Source organism: Ornithorhynchus anatinus, chromosome Y4, assembly GCF_004115215.2.
Source record: "Ornithorhynchus anatinus isolate Pmale09 chromosome Y4, mOrnAna1.pri.v4, whole genome shotgun sequence".
NCBI lineage: Eukaryota > Metazoa > Chordata > Mammalia > Monotremata > Ornithorhynchidae > Ornithorhynchus > Ornithorhynchus anatinus.
In genome coordinates this window covers 569,451-589,906 of record NC_053178.1, presented here as the reverse complement: position 1 = coordinate 589,906, position 20,456 = coordinate 569,451, and the positions used below count along the sequence as shown (strand labels likewise).

Below are 20,456 nucleotides of genomic sequence, written 5' to 3'. Positions count from 1 at the left end.
GTCCCAGATCGCCCGATCGTTTGCCTGCTTATTTCCTTGTTTTAGAAGAAACGATTTTGGATGAGTGGGTTTGAGATGGGAAGGCCACTTTGAAAAAGAACATCCCGCCATCTGGCTCTTTCCTTTCAGCAGGACAGACTTGTACCTGTCAGAGCAGCTGAGGGAAGCCTCTTGTAGCAAACTGTCATTGACCTGCCTGCTCCAAGAGAGAGTGGAAGGGTAGAATTGAGGGAAGAGGCTCAGGTGGAACTGGGACCGTGTAAATGCTGACAGACCTCAGGCCAACGTCTTATTTTCAGTCAGTCTCCTGATTTTGCTCTCCCTAGCAGGCAGATTTGGTGCAGATCAACAGAAGGATAAGTTGGAGCTAGGAGTACTGGAGTTCAGCCCCCCAAAACAGGAAGAGAGCACATGGCTCAGTGGAAAGAGCCCAGGCTTGTGAGTCAGATGTCATGGGTTCGAATCCTGGCTCTGCCACATGTCAGCTGTGTGACTGTGGGCAAGTCACTTAACTTCTGTGTGCCTCAGTTACCTCATCTGTAAAATGGGGATTAACTGTGAGCCTCACGTGGGAACCTGATTACCCTGAATCTACCCCAGCGCTTAGAACAGTGCTCTGCACATAGTAACTGCTTAACAAATACCAACATTATTATTATCGTTATCATTATTTTTATTATTCTCTGGCCTCCAAACTGGGAAATTAACTCCAAGCATGGGCCATTGCTCCCAAAGGGCCTAAGCCTGGAGGACAAAGCCAGATGGCTTTAATTCCCATTGTTTTATGACTGAATCTTCTTGCCTCACTCAGTTCTTGTCTCCTTCCAGACCCAAGAGTTTCCCACATGGGGTAGAAGCACCCAAAGAAAGTTAGGTCCATCTGATCTGTTTGTTCTTCAGAGTCAGCTTGTTACTGCCATTTGCTCACTCTAAAGGCCCTCCTGCCCCCTTTCCATTCCATCCCATCTCCCACTCCTCCCTAGCCGCCCTACTCCCCACCCCCTCCCACAACACACGAGCACACCTTTTCATACTTGGATTGGAAAGTTGATACCCATGCATCTAGTAACCAGTTGTATGACGTAGCGAGTGCCTCTTTTGGACGGAACACCTTATAGAGTGCTTTTTAGGGTTTAGTAGATTTAATAAACATGATCCCTGTCCTCCAAGGACCTTACAATCTCATAATAATAATAATCATTATCATTATTATTATTCTTATGACATTTGTTAAGTGCTTACTATGTGTCAGGCAGTGTACTAAGCACTGGGTTGGTTACAAGCAAATCATATTGGACACAGTCCCTCTGCCATTTAAGGCTCACGATCTCGATCCCCAATTTACAGATGAGGTGACTGAGGCATATAGAAGTTAAGTGATTTGCCCAAGGTCACACGGCAGGCAAGTGGCAGAGACAGGATTAGAACCCATGACCTTCTGGCACCCAGGCCCGTGCTCTACCCACTACGCCATGATGGAGACAGACTCGGAAATAAATTACAGATATGAGGATATAGCATATATATATTTATGCAATATCCTCATCATATATATATATATATATATATAGTTCCAGATGAGAGGCAAGGAATGGGGCTGCCAGGGCGGTGGTTGAAAAGGTAGGAGTCCCCAAATGCTAAAGTGGGGTGGTATTGGTAGAGAGGCAAGCAGGATGATTAGAAGTTCATCAGGGAAGCCATTCTGGAGGAGATGTGATTTCAGGAACACTCTAAAGACAGTGAGAACAGTGGGCTTTTGGCAAATGAGAAGGGAGAGGGTGTTTCAGGAATCGGGGGAGGATGTGAGTGAGGCATCAGTGGCAGTGGGACAGTCAAGGGAGGAGCACAGTCAGTAATTCAGCTTGAGGGGAACAGAATGTGGGAGTTGGGTTGTAGAAGGAGGAAAGAGTGGTTAAGGAAGAGACACAGAGGGAGAGAGAGAGAGAGCGAGAGAGAGAACTGATTGAGTGTCTTGAAAGCTGCTCTGAAAATTAACATATATATTCTGTTGTTCTAGGAGTTGCATCGGCCCGAAACAAAGATCCGTGTTTTACCACCATACTCCTTGTTATCTCTGCCTCTTCCAGGAGAACTTTTTTTTGTTCAAGTTAGGCACCTCGTTGTACCTAATGAGGTACAAGAATGAAGTTACTTTTGTTCATAATTCACTGTTTTCTGCAATAAGAGGAAAGCAGCATGGCCACGTGGAAAAAGTCCAATGCTGGGAGTCATGAAGCCTTGGTTGTACTTTTGGTTCCACTACTTGCCTATTTGGGCAAGTCACTTAACTTTTCTGTGCAACTAGAAACTGGGAATTAATACCTGTTCTCCCTCCCCTTAGACTGTAACTGTGACTGATCTGATTGTATTGTAACTTATCTAGTGCTTAGCACAGTACTTGGCACATAGTAAGTGCGTAGTAGATATAACAATTATTGTTTTTGGTGACAGCTGTAATAATAGTCGTCATAGTAGTAACAGTAGTGGTAGTAGAATCAACCAATCAATCAGTCAAAGGTATTTATTGAACACTTACAATGTCCAGAGCACTGTACTAAGCTCTTGGGCAAGTACAAGAAACAGATACATGTCCTGCCTATAAGGAGTTTGCAGTCTAGAGGGGAAAACAGACATTAATATGACTATATAAATAACTTATTCTGTACAGTTTGAAGAAATGTACCTAAGCTCTGTGTAGTTGGGGGTAGGGTGAATATGAAACATTCAAAGATCACAGATCCCAGTGCCTAGGCGTTGCAGAAGGGAGAGGGAGCAGGGGAAAAGAGGACTTAATCTTGGAGATATGACCTCAGTAGTGATTTGAAGGTAGAGAGAGTGTGGTCTGGCATACATGGGAAAGGGTTTGGCAGTGAGATAGATAAGATTGGGGCACAGTGAGTAAGCTGGTGCTAGACGAGCACAGTGTGTGGGCTGGGCTGCAGTAGGAGACCCATGAAGTGAGGTTGGATGGGGCGAGTTGACTAAATGCTTTGAAGCCAGTGGTAAGGCGTTTCTGTTTGACAGGCAGCCTTGAGGAGTGGAGAGACCTGGGCTGAACGTTTTTGTTGCTGAATTGTCCATGCAACAGGGTGAAGTGTGGACTGGAGTCTATATAAGTGTGAACTAATTAGTCCAGTAGTCCAACTGCGCCTCCTAATAGTAGTATTCGCCATTGTTGTCGTGTGCTGATTCGTAAGCATAAAGTGTTGCACACAATCTTTCCTTCCAACACAGATAAAAAGTCTGGTCATTTATGAATCTGCCTGCTTCATACTTTTTCATGATGAAGCTCATCTTTTTACACTCAAATTCACTGAGTTCATATCTGGAGAAAAGAGAATGAGCTAAGTAACTGAAATCTCTTCCAGGCTTAAGTTTCTAAAGTTCTGGTTGAGAGTTTATCAGACCAAGTATATCAGAATTTAACTGACGTTTAACATCAAGTCAGTATAAATAGTGGACCTGGAGTTTTTCAGGTAACTTGCACAGTTATGTTTGTCTCTACTGATTTTCTCAATGCTTTAAAATCAGCATGTATGTGTTTCAGTTCTCTATTTTTGGGGTTCCCCTTAAATATTGTTTCCTAACCATACTGCAGAATTTGTCATTTTCCTCTTGGTGAAATAAAGAGTTGACCTGGTTCAGGAGGAGAGGAATGTGGCAGAAGGGGGAGGAAGTTTTTGGGTTTTTGATTTTTTTTAATGGTGTTTTCTAAGTGCTTACTATGCATCAAGCACTGTTCTAAGTGCTGGGGTAGGTGCAGATTTATTAGGTTGGACAAAGTCTTTTTCCGTCGTGGTGCTTACGGTCTAAGGTTGAAGGGAGAAGGATTTAATTCCCATTTTACAGATGAAGGAACCGAGACTTAGAGAAGTGAAGTGTCTCGCCCAAGTTCACGCAGCAAGCAGTTGGCAGAGCTGGAATTACAACCCAGGGCCTCTGACTCCCAAGCCCATGCTCTTTCCGCTAGGCCACGCTGCTTTTCCATTCTTGGTTGCTTCTCCGGGTTCATTCATTCAATCATTCAGTTGTATTTATTGAGCACTTACTGCTTGCAGAGCATGGTACTAACTACTTGGGAGAGTACAATACCGTCACATTCCCTGCCCACAACAAGCTTTCAGTCTAGGTGGGGGAGACAGAGGTAAATAAAAATAAATAAAATTGCCGATATGTACAAAAGCATTAGGGTACTAGAATGGAGGGAGAGCAAAAGGAGCAAGTCAGGGTGACGCAGAAGGGAGAGGGAGAAGAAGCAGGGGCTTAGCCTGGGAGGGGCTCTTGGATGAGATGTGCCTTCAGTGAGGCTTTGAAGAAGGGGAGAGTAATTGTCTGTCGGATTAATGGAGGGAGGGCATTCCCGGCCAGAGGCAGGGCTTGGGCAAGGGGTTGGCGGGGAGATGGAGGCACATTGAGAAGGTTAGCACTAACGGAGCGAAATGAGGATGGGAGTAGCAAGGTGAGGTAGGAGGGGGGCAAGGTGGTGGAGTGCTTTAAAGCCAATGGTGAACAGTTTTTGTGTGATGCAGAGGTGGATGGGCAACCACTGGACTTCTTTGAGGAGTGGGGTGACACGTCCTGAACCTTTCTGTAGAAAAATGACCCGGGCAGCCGATTGAAGTGTGGACTGGAGTGGGGAGAGACAAGAGGCTGGGAGGTCAGCAAGGAGGCTGGTCCAGTAGTCCAGGCAGAATAAGATGAGTGACTGTATTAACACTGTAGCAATTTGGATGGAGAGGAAAGGGCAGATATTAGCGATGTTGTGATGATGGGACCGACAGGATTTAGTCATGGATTGAATTATGAGGGTTGACTGAGAGAGAGCAGTCAAGGATGAAACCAAGGCCATGGGCTTGTGTGACAGAAAGGATGGTTGTGCCTTCTACAGTGATGGGAAGGTCAGGGGGAGGACAGAGGGCAGGTTGCAAGGACCTCATCATAGAAAGCTGAACCCCCCTGAATGAAGCTGTTCTAAGAAGGATCTTGTTGTCATTGCATCCAATTTCACACTCACGTGCCATACCTTGTTTCAAGTTGAGACCCTCTCTCCTCCATCCCAGGCCTGCATAAAGGTTGATGACAGGCTAGAGACAGCAGGGGCCCCAAAATCCAACCACTCCCCCAGACAAAGCTACCGCCCCAGGTTTTCAGTACATTGGATTCACTGAGAGGGTCTGTCCTGGAGGAGTGCAAGGAATTCCAGTGCCTGCACCTTTGAACAGAGTCACCTTCCATGGCAGTTGTTTGCTGGGGCCTGAAAAGCTCTGCATATGGTGGAAAGGGGCTTCTTCGGAATTCAGTATAAGGGGGTGATCAGTTTTGTTGCCACTTTGTCCTTTGGGTTAAAATATTATCATTTTTGGCCTAGGTTTATGTTTGTCCTGAACACGGCGATGGTTCAAGCCATGACCAAGGCACAGAGGAGAGAAAAATCAGCTGGAAATCTGAACCTGAGAGCCTGGAAGAAGGACTGCAGCACTGTAATCTGAGTGCATCATCACTTCCTTTTCTGACTGATTTTAAGACAGGTATTTTTTTAATCCATCAGTCAGTGGTATTTATTGAGTTCTTGCTCAGTAGAGTTGGTAGACGTGATCCCCGCCACAAAATGCCAAGGGTTCAGAGTGAGAGGTAAACTTGCGGATGAACTGCAGATAGGAAAAATGGCTGGGGTTGAGGATCTGTACAGAAGTGCTGTAGGAAGGGTGAATATCAAGGATTTGAGGGGTGCAGATCCTAGAGCATGGGCAGTACAGAGGGAAGGAAGGGGAGAGGAAGAGAGGACTTAGGTAGGCAAGGCCTCTTAGAGGAGGAAATGTGATTTTAGGAGAGCTTTGAAGGTGAGGAGAGTGATGGTTTGATAGTTATAAAGGGACAGGGAGTTCCAAGCCAGAGGAAGGATCTGGGCAAGGTTTTTATGGCAGGATAGATGAGATCCCATTACAGAATGAAGTTTGGGGTGGGTTGGAGGAGCCAGAGTGTATAGATCGCGTTACAGTAAGAACTCAGTACGGGAAGATAGGAGAGGGTTGGAGGGACTGTTGTGTTCAGTGGGGAGTTTCTGTTGGGTGCAGAGGTGGATGAGCAAACACTGGAGGTGTTTGAAGAGTGGGGAGCTGTGGACTGAACTGTTTGGTAGAAAAATGACCTGGGAAGCTGAGTGAAGTATGGACTGGAGAAGGAAGAGGCAGAGGGCAGGGAGGTCAGAGAGGAGGTCAGTAGTTTAGGAGGATGGGGTAAGTGCTCAAATCGTCAAGGTAGGAGTTTGGGTAGAGTGGAAAGGTCATATTCCAGAGATGTTGGGAAGATAGAAACAACAGGATTTGGTGACAGACTGAATGTGAAGGGTGGAATGAGGGGGATGAGTCAAGGATAATGTCAAGGTTGTGGGCGTGTGAAGCAGGGAAGAGGGTGGTATTGTGTACAGTGATAGGAAAGTCAAGGGGAGGACAGGGCTTGGGTGGGAAGGTAAGGAGTTCTTTTGGGACATGTTACATTTGAAGAGTCAGCGGGACATTCAAGTAGAAGTGTCCTGATGGCAGGAGGAAAGGCAGGAGAGGTAGATTTGGCAACCATCTCCGTAGAGATGGTAGTGGACTCCATGGGAGTGAACGAGTCCTCCAAGGGAGAGGATGGAGATGGAGAATAGGAGACTAGACCAGAATCTAGTCTTGAGGGACCCCCAGAGTTAGAGGGTGGTCAGCAAATGGGGAACCAGTGAAAAAGACTGAGAACAATCAGCCTGAGAGATAGAAAGAGAACCAGGAGAGAACAGTGTCCGCGAAGCCAAGATTAGATTATGTTCACTGTTTTGGCCTGAACATACATTTCAAAAAGATTTTATGCCTCTTGTTCCCTGCAGCTTTTGCCGTAGGGTCACTCTTAGGGTCACATAAGTATGCTTAGGCAAAACTTATCCTTATCGCCTTTAAGACCCTCTTCTTAAAAATACTGTGTGTGCTTCTTGTGCGCAGAGCAAAAGTCAGCAAGATGGTGCAACATCACACGGTGTCTCTTGCGATCTTAGAGTGCCGTAGGGTCCTCTAAAAGTGTCCCAGGCCTCTAGAGCAGAATTCAGCTGGCAATGACTGCTTTGACAGTGGGCCCCTCAGAGGGGTCGAGTAGACCAGCAGATAGAAAACCCAAATCAGAGTTGCCAGCAGAGTACCATCTCAAGCACTGCAGCCCAACTGGGAATCAGACCAACCTGGCAAACAGCTCAAGGAATGGAAAGGAAAGACATCTCACCCCGGTGGTGATGAGATTAATGCCAGGATCTTCCCGGTCAACCCTGGTGTGACAGGGGCTGTGGGTTTCCACCTCCATATCTTCAGGCTCAGAGTTATTTCTCAGCACAGACTCAGCTCTGAATATGGGTATATGAAAACTAAAGGAATACATATTATTCTGCGAGCATCGAGAGGAAAACATTAACACCAAAATAATGAAGCAGTGGGGTGGTAAGGGGCAATATCTCAAATCAATCCTTGGTTTTTATTGAAGACTTTCTGTGAGTGGAGCACTGGGGTGGGTAATGATAGAGTAAGTAGATAAGATCCCTGCCCTCAGAGATTTTGCATTCTAGTTGTGGAGACAAACATTAAAATAAATTGCAAGTAGGGGAGGCAAAACAGCTATAAGAGTATTTAAATAAATCCTGGGGGTGGAGGAAGGTAAGTAACTAAGTACTTTGTGATATGAAGCTGAGTGCATAAATTATGTGCGAGGGAGGGGGAAATGAGTGGATAGAGAAGAGTTTAGCTAGGGAATATAGTCGTCCTTCAGTATTCCCAGTGTCTGGTTAGAGAAACCCCTGCAAAGGAGGGAAAACCACAATTACTATCTATGCCTGATGGTAACCTGCACTTAAGACACTGGAAATTTTACCCTACGACATACAGCTATCTGCGGGGAAGAGGGTGGTGGCCAGCCAGCCACAGACAAGGCAGAGCTGTGGCTGCTGGAGATCAAAAAGATAACAGACAGCCGGGGGTGCCGCCAGGACTGTGAGCAGGGCCGAATTTTGCCCAGGGCTCATATCATCAATATCAACACCAATGATGTTTAAAGCTCAGGGCCCAGGCTCAAGAGGGCCAGAGGTGACTGACCACTCCCTGCCCCTGCACCCTTATATTATGACTGCAAGGAGGATCCCCTAAAGCAAGGTGGTACCACTATCACAAGTACTTCCACCATCAGCTACCTCCTCCCATCTTCACTTGCCATCTCTCTCCACAGCCAGGTGCTGCTGCCAACAGTTTCCACTCCCAAGGTACCTCCTGCAAGTTTCTCCCAGCTTCCTGGAGCTGGGATTCCATGATAGCCCCTTTGGGGTTTTTGAACCATTGCTGCTGTAGCCATAATCATAGGCATGCACGCTGGTGTGGGCAGTCACGATCAGGGGAGAGAGAGAGAAGGAGGGTGGGAGGGAAGGAAGGAGGGAGAGAGGAATGGATGAAGAGAAGGACCAAGAGAGCAAGGGAGGGAGGAAGGGGAGGAGGCACGGAGGAAAAGAAGGAGGGAAGGACAAGTCTGTATATCCCCAGGACTTGCGTTAAAAATTTCCCCTTTCAGCCTCAGTGAGCCCTCCCTATTCTGCTCCCGCCCTCTTTTCTCCTCCATCACTCCTGTCACCACCCCACTGCCCATTCCACATAAAATACAAGTACACCTCTTTAAATTTATGTATTATAAATCGTTTATATCACTGTCTGCCTCCCCTTCTAGACTGTAAGCTCGTTGTGGGTAGAGAACATGTCTGCCAACTCTGTTGTTGTGTACTCTCCCACGTGCACTGTACAGTGTTCAGCACATAGTAAGAGCTCAGTAAATACCATCGATGTTGATGATGACAAGGATAAAAATGCCTTCAGGCCCCGGTTGCTGAGGCTGCCTGCAGCTCTCCTACATCTCTGCCATCACTCTGGCTACTGACACTTTAATGTTATCCCAAAGGTCATGAGTTGCCCCCCACACCCAGGCCCCACCTCCTATTAATGCATTTTTGGCTGTCAGGAGGCAAAACTGTGAACAAAGAATCCACGAATAGTGGGAGCTACTGGACTCCATTCCTGTGCAGAATATAAAAACGCTCGGGGCGTATCACTCCCCTCCTCAAGAATCTCCAGTGGTTGCCTATCAACCTTCGTGCAAAACAGCTCCTCACTCTTGGCTTCAAAGCTCTCCATCACCTTGCCCCCTCCTACCTCACCCCCCCTTCTCTCTTTCTACTGCCCAGCCCGTACACTCCGCTCCACTGCCGCTCACCTCCTCACTGTCCTCCGTTCACGCCTATCCCCGCCGTCGACTCCTGGCCCACGTCCTACCTCTGTACTGGAATGCCTTCCCTCCTCAGGTCTGCCAAACTAACTCTCTTTCCCTCTTCAAAGCCCTACTGAGAGCTCACCTCCTCCAAAAGGCCTTTACAGACTGAGCCCCCCTTTCCTTCTACTCCCCCTTCCCCCCCGCCCTCTGTTCCTCCCCTTCCCCTCCCCTCATCACTGTGCTCATTTGTATATATTATTTATTACCCAATTAATTTTGTTAATGAGGAATACATCCCTTTGATTCTATTTATCTTGATGATGTTGTCTTGTTTTTGTTTTATTCTGTTTTGCTTTGCTGGCTGTCTCCCCTGTTTAGACTGTGAGCCCGTCATTGGGCAGGGATTGTGTCTATCTGTTGCTAAATTGTACATTCCAAGCACTTAGTAAGTGCTGTGCACATAGTAAGTGCTCAATAAATACTATTGAATGAATGAGTAAAAGTCTTTGCAGTGGAAGAGAGATGGGAATAAATTGAGGAATGTAAACCTCGTTGTGTGAGGTAACAGATTTGAATGGGCCCACGTCGTTTAGTCTATGGAAAATATGTAAATTCATGAGTGCTAAGGTGTCTAATGGGTCGTCCTCAGTGGGAACAGAGAGATTAATCAGGGAATGCCTTTTTTATATTCTAATGTTCCCAAGCTCCGCATTCAGTGTTATGCACCCAAGGGCTCAGTGTGTTGTTAATAAAGGAAATACAGAATTCCCTGCCAGCGTGGCGTAGTGGAAAAAGCACGGGCTTGGGAGTCGGAGGTCATGGGTTCTAATCTCAGCTCCGCCGCTTGTGAGCTATGTGACTTTGAACAAATCACTGAACTTCTCTCTGCCTCAGTTCCCTCATCTGTAAAATGGGGATTAAGACTGTGAGCTCCACATGGGACAACCTGATCACCTTGTATACCCTAGCGCTTAGAACAGTGGTTTGCACATAGTAAGCACTTAAGAAATACCATTATCATTATTATTATTATCATTATTATATCTCTTGACAAGCCATAGTTATGGATCTCTTGCCTTAGGTCTTCAGCATAGGTGGCACCTGGCAGGAAGTGGTCCTCACCTTGGTTTTGGGCAAGCAAGTCCCTTCTGCAGGGTGGATGTGATGAATTTTCTGGAGGAAGTTAAGAACAGCATTATAATTTGACATTTCGCCTTCAACCCCCCTTTGTTGCAGATATGCCTTGCCTGGCACAGTACAGTGATGGCTTGTGGTATAGAGGAAAAATTATTTCTGCTAATGGATTTGATCCTCTCACAGTGTTGGTACAATTTGTTGATTACGGGACGTGGGAAAAATTGCCAGCAGGCAGGTAAGTAGAATAATTGTCCCTGTGAAGTTTTAATTTTTGTTCAGTTGGTGCGTGTCACCAGTCCCTTGGTCCCATCTATATGGTTTTCCTGGCCTTTAAATAATTAGAAGCTTAAGGTTCTGTTTCAGGCAGATGATGATCATTTATTTAACTTAACTTTTCGACAAGTGTTTTTGGTGAATGGTTGCTGTTAGTTGTTGCTGTGTTTCTTCCTCCCTGCCTCCTGCAGGTTACGTCAGATTCCTGATAGCCTCATGCAATATCCAGCCCAGGCTGCAAAAGTGACTTTGACTGGGTTTAAACCTCCCAAAAGTGATTTAGAAAAAGTAAGAATTCCTTACTGCCCCAGCTGGAGCATGGAAGCAGTGTGGTCTATGGTGGACCTTCTTCAGGGCAAACGACTTCAGGCTCTCACTTTGGTATGACCTTATGGTTTGGTTCAGATGACACAATATTCCATAATTGGCATTTTTTCTGTTCCTATGATGCCCCCTTAGCTTCCCCTGTAAAAGTGGCAATTAATAATCTGATCCTGAAAGGATGCATTTGTATCACTCACTGAGATTCCCTGACTGGCAGGAGAGAAGATGCTTGACTCTCCTGCCTGGCTGTGGGGGCAAGTGCTGTTTTCTTTCTCCTGGTGTGACTCTATTTCCCCTCTTCCCCATCCCCTTGGACATTCCAGTTTTCAAGTGGTTTATGATAGTTGTCTTAAATTAAGAATTCGTTTTGGGTGTGAAAGTTGACAACAGTTCCAGAGTGTTCCTGGTTCCTCATTTTCATAACCAAGTAGAAAAACCATCAAAACTTGACACGACGGTTGTGCCATCAAGTTTTCTAACTGGAACATGTGTCCTTTAAAAGAAAAAAAAATGAGCAAATCTAATGGGACATAAGGAAATGTTCTGGAAGTTGAAGCATGTTTTAACAAACAAAGATCAGTGCTCAGTCTCTTGGCATGTTCTGCCCTGCTGTGGGGAGATGAGTTGGGAGCCAGGATTCATTGCAACAGCTCCATATAACCCCATCTGTATTGAAATGATGTCAAGTGAGCCAGGGTGTGGCTGCAGATGGACTGCGCATTCCCCACTGAAGCAGTAAGGCCCAGTGGAAAGAGCCTGGGTGGAAAGAGCCTGGGCCTGGCAGTCGGTGCGCCTGAGTTCTAACCTCGGCTCCATCACCTGCCTTCTCTGTGACCTTGGGAAAGCTACTAAAAGTGCCTCTGTTTCCTCACCAGTAAAAGAGGATTTAATGCCTGTTCTCCCTGGCCCGTAGACTGTGAACCCCGTGTGGGGTAGGGACTGTGTCTGATCTCATGATCTCAAATTTACAAAGTACATTCTTTGGCGTACAGTAAGGGCTTTACAATTTTCCATGATGATTATTATTATTCTGCATGGAGGGCCTGCCGTAGGGAAACCTATCAAAATTGGGATGCCCTCTCTAAACCGGACCACACTCAGTGCTTCTCTCACCCGGGGCTGAATTTCTACTTTGTTGAGCCTCATGTTGTGGAAAACTCACACCTCATGGTCAGTGATGCTCATTGCAAGTTCATGACCTTTTCTCCCAGCACCGGATCACATCCTGTCCTGTTGCAGGTTGCTCCCTGATTTCCCCAGGGGCACTGTACCCCAAAACTTGTACTGAAAGCATACTTTATGACAGACTGGAATGTTCTTGTCCTTTCTTCCTAGCCCTTCCCACCCATCCATTGCAATGCTCTGTTTCCGAGCACCTAGGAGTACATATTGCTCTGAAGCCAGTAAGTGCTCAGTGAATACCACTGCATTTGCTGTTCACCATATCTCTGTTCATCTCCAGCCTTAAGCCACACCTCCAGGCCCCTGTCATCTGTGGGCTTTTCTAGGCTAACACAGCTCACTCTTCTGAGAGACCACAAACCACACTCTAACACCGATCCTTGTCCCACTTGAACTCTAAACATATTGAACATACACAGACATACTTATGTTGTCTGCATGTTGATGTTGCCTTCCTGATTAAACTTCCAGTTCCTGTTCTCCATGGGACTGTGTAATAAACATCTATTGTAGCCTGATGGGCCACATATATCTTGAAGTGGCGAGCAAGGAAGCTTAGTAGAAAAGAGGCCGGTCTTGGGAGCCGGAGGTAATGGGTTCGAATGCCACCTCTGCCACTTGTCAGCTGTGCGACTGTGGGCAAGTCACTTAACTTTTCTGTGCCTCAGTTCCCTCATCTGTAAAATGGGGATTAACTGTGAGCCTCATGTGGGACAATCCGATTCCCCTGTGTCTACCCCAGCGCTTAGAACAGTGCTCATATGCTTAACAAATACCAACATTATTATTCCATAAACTCCAGCTGTGCAGTGAAGATAGTCAAAATTCTGAAACATGGATTTTTGTTTCTTACCCTTAGACTCAGACACCTGAGCCCATGGTGCTTTTATTTGACGATGAACAAAACCCAGTGTATAGGCCATTGGTAGATATGGGACTTGCAGATCTAGATGAGTAAAGTAAGTATGTTTAATGTCTATCCCCTCTATCAACCAGTGGCCTCTAATAGAACACCTTTGCCTGGTTGCTCAAATTCCAGCAAACTGGTTTCAGATGTCCAAATACATTTAACTTGACCTCTTGTCTGGAAGTTAAACTTTTCCTTGGTGCAGATTACAGATCTTTCCAAGTTTGAGCAAAAAGTGGACCCCAAACTTTTTCCTGAATGTAGCAAAGTTCATGTCCATGTTTGACTTACTCAGTTTAAAAAGAAAGGAGGAAAAGGTAGAAGAACAGCAGTAAGGCCTATTGGATAAAGCTCAGGCCTAGAAATCAGGAGTCCTGGGTTCTAAACCTGGCCCCTTGTCTGCTCTATGATCTTGGGCAAGCCACTTAACGTCTCTGCCACTTCACCTCACTTAACTAAAATAGGGATTAAGACTGCGGGACAGAGACTTTGCCCAACCTGATAGTTTTCTGTCAACTCCAATTCCTAGTACATAGTAAGTTCTTAACAAAGCACTTAACCTCTTCTCCACTCCTCCCTTCCCTCTCCTCCCTCCCCACCCCCCGCACTCCACCAGCATCTCAGCTGATGTCAACTTAATTACCCTCCGGACTGTAAACATGTATGGGAATGCATGTGTCTGCTAATTCAGCTGTATTGTACTCTCCCAAGAGCTTGGTACAGTGCTCTGCCCTCGGTAAAAACTCCGTAAATATGACTGGTTGATGCCACAAATAAAAATGCAGATCCCATGTCCCCCCCATGGCTAAGCAGACCCTAGGCATTGTGCCCTCTGCCTATATTCTGCTCGGGTTAGAACAATCATCTTTGATTTGGTGTGTAGGGGTGGGGAGGGCATGGGGCAAGCAGGGTAAGGGTGGGGAGGGCCAAGTTGGAAGGTGCAGAGCCAGGACATCACTACTGTTCTGGAAGCCAGTAGGTAGCCTGTTGCAAATCAGAACATTCTGAGCAAATGGAACACGATCAGTGGCAATAAATCAGTCAGTCAATCTATCAGTCAGTGGTGTTTACTGAGTATTTACTGTGTGCCGACTGTACTAGGTGCTTGGGGGAATCAAATATAACAGAGTTGGTAGACACATCCTCTGCCCCCCAAAACGAGTTTACATTCTAGAGACAGGGTCCTCAACTGGCACACTGAGTATAGGCCAGAGGCACTGTTGGACAGGTAAAAGCTTGAGGTTCATGGGGAGCCTGATGTACGTATTGGATTTCAGAACTGAGGCTCTCTAGCCACTGCGCTGTCCCAAAGCAGCAACACATGGAATGAATGAACGCAGGGACCTCACTTAAAGGCCTTCACTGGGCCTTGTATATGCATTCAGGCTGTATAATGCCTACCCTAGTCTCCTCACTACCGCTAGAGTTTCCTTACATGCTTCAGGTGGTCAGTGGCATGCATGCTGACTATGAGAACCACTCTCTGGGTACACTGAAATTCACAGCTACCACTACCAATATTAGACAGGCTTCACATTCTTGAACATGTATTTCCCTGTGTCTTTTTGTCCCCAAGAGTGTGTGACTCTTGAGTCTTACTTCATTCACCCTGGGAAGGGCAGGGGTCTTTTTCCACCCAGTTTGAGCTAAAATGGGGTGAGGTTTGAAGGTTGTCGCACGGATTGAAGTCAGAGTCCAGTTTTTGTTTTCCAGGGATTCTAGTTAACACCATGAAGTTCCAGGTGAAGATCAGAAGAAACAAAATAAATCTTCCTTGTCGAACCAATTGGTGTGTGTCCAGGTTATGAGACATGCGAGATGATACCTGAAACAAGTAATGTATGTTGAGTTTGGAACTATTTTCAGACGTTCACAATAAAATGTTGCCTTTGAGTCTTCAGTTAATTCAATTTATTCATCCCCTCTCCCAGCCCCACGGCACTCATTGTATGTATGTGTAATTTATTTATATTAATGTCTCCCTCCCCCTGTAGATTCTAAACTCGTGGGCAGGGACTGCGGTCTGTTAATTGTTATATTCTACTCTCCCAAGCACTTAGTTCAGTGCTTTGCACACAGTGCTCAATAAATACGATTGAATGAAAGAATGAATGAATTAAAAGCATCGCCTATTCCATTTGTTCTGCTCTTAGACTTAAAAAGAAAAAAACAAAGCTCCTCTCTGTCCCAGCCTCACGCCCTTGGCCCCAGAGTTCAATAAAAGCTTTCTGGCAGTGTCAGCAGCTGATAGGGTCACTGTGCCATGATCGCCCATGGTGAGTATATTATGGCATTGTCCCTCCATTGGGAAGTAGCATGGCAGAGTGGATAAAGCAGGGGCCTGCGTTTCAAAAGGTCGGGAGTTCTAATCCCAACTCTGCCCTTGTCTGCTGTGTGACCTTGGTCAAGCCACTCAACTTCTCTGGGCCTCAGTTACCTCATCTGTAAAAGGGGGATTGAGACTGAGCCCCATATGGGACAGGGACTGTGTCCAGCCCAATTTGCTGGTATCCACCCCAGCACTTAATATGCTGCCTGGCGCATAGAAAGCACCTAACAAATGCCGTAGTTACTTTTACTATTATTTGGGAAATTCCCTTTCCAGACTTGTTATCCTGAAGAAGCAGCTTGGCTTAGTAGAAAGAGCAAAGGTCTGGAAGTCGTCAGGAGGCCTGGGTGCTCATACTGGCTGTGCCACAGGCCTGCTCTGTGATCTTGAGTGACGTTACTGGGAGTTCTCAGCCCTAAATCTCTGAGGTAAGCGACTTCACAGTCACTGTAGAAGGGCCCGGCCTTCTAAAGGAGGATCCAGGGAGGGCCCTTCCCCTTAGGTCCTAAAGACCTCCATTTCTCTGTTGTTCAAATGCAGATTGGGGACGTCGGTCCAGGGTCCCCCAAGCCTGTCGATGCCCACCCTTCCATATCCTCCTCTCTACCCTGCCTCCCCCTCCCCGCTCCGATGCCATCACCTGCACCCTGGGAGCACCCCCATCACCTCTGTACCCCGCCCCTCCTCTCACCCACGCCCCCTCCCCATTTCCAGGGATCTTGGCCCACACTAATCACAACTTTTCCCTACCTGAGGGTCATTGCCACTGCTCAGGGTGGGAGGAATTGGTGTCATTTTAAAATGGCCGCTACCAGGTACCCTTTAAACTGTGCCCCTCCCTCCGGGCCCCCCAGAGAAAAAGTCTTCAGCCCTACCTGCTGAGGCCATTCACAGCTTCTGGCCCTGTCTGGCTGGAGGCCCTTTAATGATGTCACTGGGGATCACTTGAATGAGGGGGTCCACACCTTGATGGTCCAGCCCAGAGCCTTGATTTGTCTCCATGTGGCCTTGTCCTTTGCATATCGTCCATAGACCCCACCGATAGTGGTGCCGGCATACATCCCTCCGGGAGGATGATGGTCCAAACCTTCACAGATATAGAGCTTAAGAAGTGGGCCTGAGCCCTGAGAGGTGGGATGGGAAGGATGAGGAAGGAAAGGAAGAAAGAGAGGAGGAGGAGGAGCTGAGCCAGGAGAGGTACTGTGGAGCAAGCGTGACCTGAAGTGGAATGTTGGATTGTAGTGAAGCCCACATAAAGGGATGTGTGATGGGTCATCATTGGGCAGTGCTGTGCTGCAATCTTAGCTGACTTTGGGCTGAAAATTGGAAATGGGCATGAGCAGAGGCCTAGCATAGTTTAGCTCATTCTGGGTTGGCAGGAGGAATTGGCCCTGTTGCCCTAAAACCTTTATTTTCCTTCCTTCCGACAGTCCTCAGTTGAGAACATATTATTCACTTGCTCCTTGGGAGGTGAACCTGGCACATCATCTGGGCCTTGGAGGAGAAGCAGGAAGAGGTAAAGGAGGAGAAGGGGGTGAAGAAAGAGAAGAAGAGGAAGTAGAGGAGGAAAAAGAGTTGTGAGGGGGAGGAGGAGGGTGGAGGTGGATGTGAATGCAATCGAGGTGGAGGCAGAAGAGGAAGAAGGGGGGAGGAGGAGGAAGATGAACAGTACAGCAGCAGGAAGCTATATTAAGCGATTTGGAAAGTACAAAAGAGTTGGTAGGTTCAATCCCTGCCCACAAGGAACTCCTCCGCAAAATGGTGAGGCTGGTAGGGGAGGAGGTGGGAGATGGCTGGGGGGAGGGAAGACACGCACTGAAATAACAGGGGAATTAGTAGAGTATAACGATCCACACCCAAGTATTGTGGATCTGGGGTGAGAATCAAAGTGTTTAAGGGGTACACATCTGAGGGCATAGTCGACAAAGAGGTGAGGACAGCTGGGGTAACGGCTTGTTCAGGGAAGGCCTCTTGGAGGAGATGTGATTTTAGGAGAGTTTTGAAGGTGGGGAGAATGGAGGACCATCAGGCATGAAGAAGAAGAAAGCTTCTGGCCCGAGGAAGAATTTGGGCATGGGGTTAGGAGTGTGCTAGAACAGGTCGAGATGGAGGGGTTAGGTCAGCATTAGAGGATTGCAATGTGCTCATGGGGTTGTAGTAGGAGATCAGCACGGTAAGGTGTAGGTGGGTTGCCTTAAAGCTGATGGAAAGGAATTTCCGTTTGATGGGGAGGAGGATGGGAAACGGTTGAAGGTTTTCCCATAAGTATACAGACAAGCGTGTGCCTTCTTCACACATCACCCATGCATTTTCTTCTAAACAGATGTACCGAGGCCTGTCCAAAGCCTTGATCACTTCAAAGCAAATCTGCCTCACCTTGATCTTTGGCTCATTTCTTGACCACCATTCTTTTGTTATTGATTCGCCATCCCAGAAGAGAAAAAAAATCAACAATTTCAATCTTCTCTCCATCCCTATAAATGTGTTAAAACTTCCAGTTGTCAAATGCAGGCCCATCTTTTTGCTCTGCTCCTTAACTTCTAATGATAACTCCTTCAAATCTTCTTCACTTTCTGCCAGTAGGGTAACCTCAGCACAAGCAAGGTTGTTCTTCTTCATATTCCTTCCTCCAATCTGTATTCCCCATTCGTCTTCATCCAGTACAGATTCTCTCATTGTGCTTTCAGTTTCCCGGTACTGAATGCCACTGGGCCAGTGCCACAACAGGGCCAGTTGTGGAAACTTAAAAGATGTGGGGGTGAATTTCACCTGTGTTGCTCTGAAGTCCATTCCCTCTCCATCAACTTCCATTCGACCTCGTTGCCAAGGGAAGGGGACCCTCCAGCTAGTAAATCTGCCTTCTGGTTCTGGGAGTGAGCCAGTGTCATGATTTCTTGTTGCAGGCACAGGGGGATTTTAAGTGTGGGATGAAAATGAAGATTTACAGAAGGCTAAGACTCAGTGAAGGGAAATACCCAGGTAACTGAAGAAACAAGAGTGACACTCTAACCTGCATTTTTCAGTTCTTCCTTGTCTCCTCTAGATACTCCTAAATCCATCAGAGTAATCCATTCATAGCTTCACAGACCACTGCCCTTACTTTTTTAGCTCAAGTCTTGAATTTGACCTCTGTGCATGACTATCAAAATTACACAGGTTTTCTCAAGTATTGAAAAATGAAGCCCACATCTCCCAGCTGAGATGTTTTTAACAGCAACCATTACTTGGGAAGCTGGGAAACCAATGTGCACTTAACCCCTATGAAGTCCTAGGCTAAGGCCACTTTCTGGCCAAGACCCCAGCCTGCCTAGCTTCAGTCAAGAGCCAGGTCTTTATCTCTCTCTCCCTCTCTCTCTCTCCCTCTCTCTCTCAATCTATCTATCTACCTATCACATTAGAACAGTGCCCTGCACATAGTAAGCTGGATTCTGGTACAAATTAAGCCACTGTGGTCTTTGGAAGGCCAAATGACTCAGATTAGTATATTTTGGATACATCATCAGAAGGATTAATTCTCTGGGGAAGGAAAAGTCCAGAGGAAACGTGGAAGAGGCAGACCTTCTGTCCAAGATGAACAGAAACCATAGCAGTGATAGTGGAAGAACCGTTAGCAAGGTTACAGATGGTGGCAGAAAATAAGATTGTTCTGGAGACAATGCATCCACAGAATCGCTATGAATTGGAGACCGCCTGACAACATTTGATGATAATGATGAAGATAATAACAATAATAATGGTATTTGTGTCGTACTATGTGCGTACTAAGTGGTGGTGTGGAAACAAGCAAAGAAGGCTGGACACGGTCCCTGTCCAGCATAGGGCACAGAGTCCTCACCCCCATTTTACAGAGGAGGTAACTGAGGCACAGAGAAGTGAAGTGACTTGCCCAAGGCCACACAGCAGGTAAGTGGTGGAACCTAGGATTAGAACCCATGACCTTCTGACTCCCGGGCCTGTTCTCTATCCACTACTCCATTGATGAGAATAGTAAAAGGAGAAATGAGGTATTTGTTTGTTCCTAATTTGTCCCTTGCTTTTGCCCGAAGCGTCCATGAAGGGCTGTGAGTGGGAGACCCAGAGAAAGAGAACTACAGTGGGATTTGGGGGTTGAGGTTGGAAGAGGATTCACAGATAATGGTAGTATCAAGCTGTACATCTGTCCTTCATTGACAGAGAGGCAAGATCCTTTTGTGTGGTTTAAAAGGGTTGATGCAGGACTGACACTTGTTATGCCCATGGCTTTCCCCAAAATACAGGGTATCTCAGTCTTTATAGAGCTTGGCTTATGCAGGAGACACTTCTCACTGCAGCTGGCTTCTGTGGCCTTCTAACAGAGGATCACTGCTTTGTACTGTTTGAGACTATATTTCATTGCTTTCTAAATTGCTGTGTGTGTGTGTGTAAAATGTATACATATCATAGAGAGAGAGTATGTAAGTAAGTACATATGCATGTGTGTCACATTCCCTGCCCACAACGAGCTCAAAATCTAGAAGGGGAGACCGACATCAATAGACAACCATACAAATGTCAACAAACAAACAAACCAATAAACAAATAAATGTATCTGAGCTGTGGGGCTGGGAGAGAGGAAGAAAGAAGGGAGCAAGTCAGGGTGATCCGGAAGGAAGTGGGGAGAAGAGGAGGGGGGGTTTAAGTCAGAGAAGTTTTCTTGGAGAAGCTGTGACAAGAGATGATCAAGTATGTGCCCAAATTGGTGAGTGAGTGAGGTGGGTTGGAGCAGGAGGTCATTAGGATGGGGAGTGAGAGGAGGTGGACGGTGGACACTGGAGACATCCACATGGATATTGAAGTCCCCCAGGATCAATGTAGGGATGGAGAAAGAAAGAATCTGAGAAAGGGATCAGAATGATTCAGAAATTTTGAGGAGGGGCCCGGGGGGCGGGGGAGGTGTGGTAGATGACTGTGACTAGTGCCTGTATTGGGTGGTTGAACCAAGGTGAATCCGGAGTACCCACCATCTCAGGTCAGATGCTTCCTTGTGACTTCCAGAGCTCGCAAGGTGGAACTCGGAAGTGT

At 46.6% G+C, this 20,456-nt stretch overlaps 1 protein-coding gene across 1 annotated transcript in view; it reads left to right on the top strand.

Annotated features, from left to right (window-relative positions):
* LOC114808701 (RING finger protein 17) overlaps positions 1-14,987 on the top strand; it is a 113,947-nt gene extending 98,960 nt beyond the window's left edge. Inside the window, exons 20-25 of the mRNA XM_029056521.2 lie at positions 2,018-2,134; positions 5,369-5,528; positions 10,501-10,636; positions 10,866-11,055; positions 13,040-13,139; positions 14,801-14,987. Coding sequence (XP_028912354.1) covers positions 2,018-2,134; positions 5,369-5,528; positions 10,501-10,636; positions 10,866-11,055; positions 13,040-13,138 — 702 coding nt within the window. The 3' untranslated portion in view covers position 13,139; positions 14,801-14,987. The remainder of the gene's footprint in view (positions 1-2,017; positions 2,135-5,368; positions 5,529-10,500; positions 10,637-10,865; positions 11,056-13,039; positions 13,140-14,800) is intronic.
* The last annotated feature ends 5,469 nt before the right edge of the window (positions 14,988-20,456 follow it).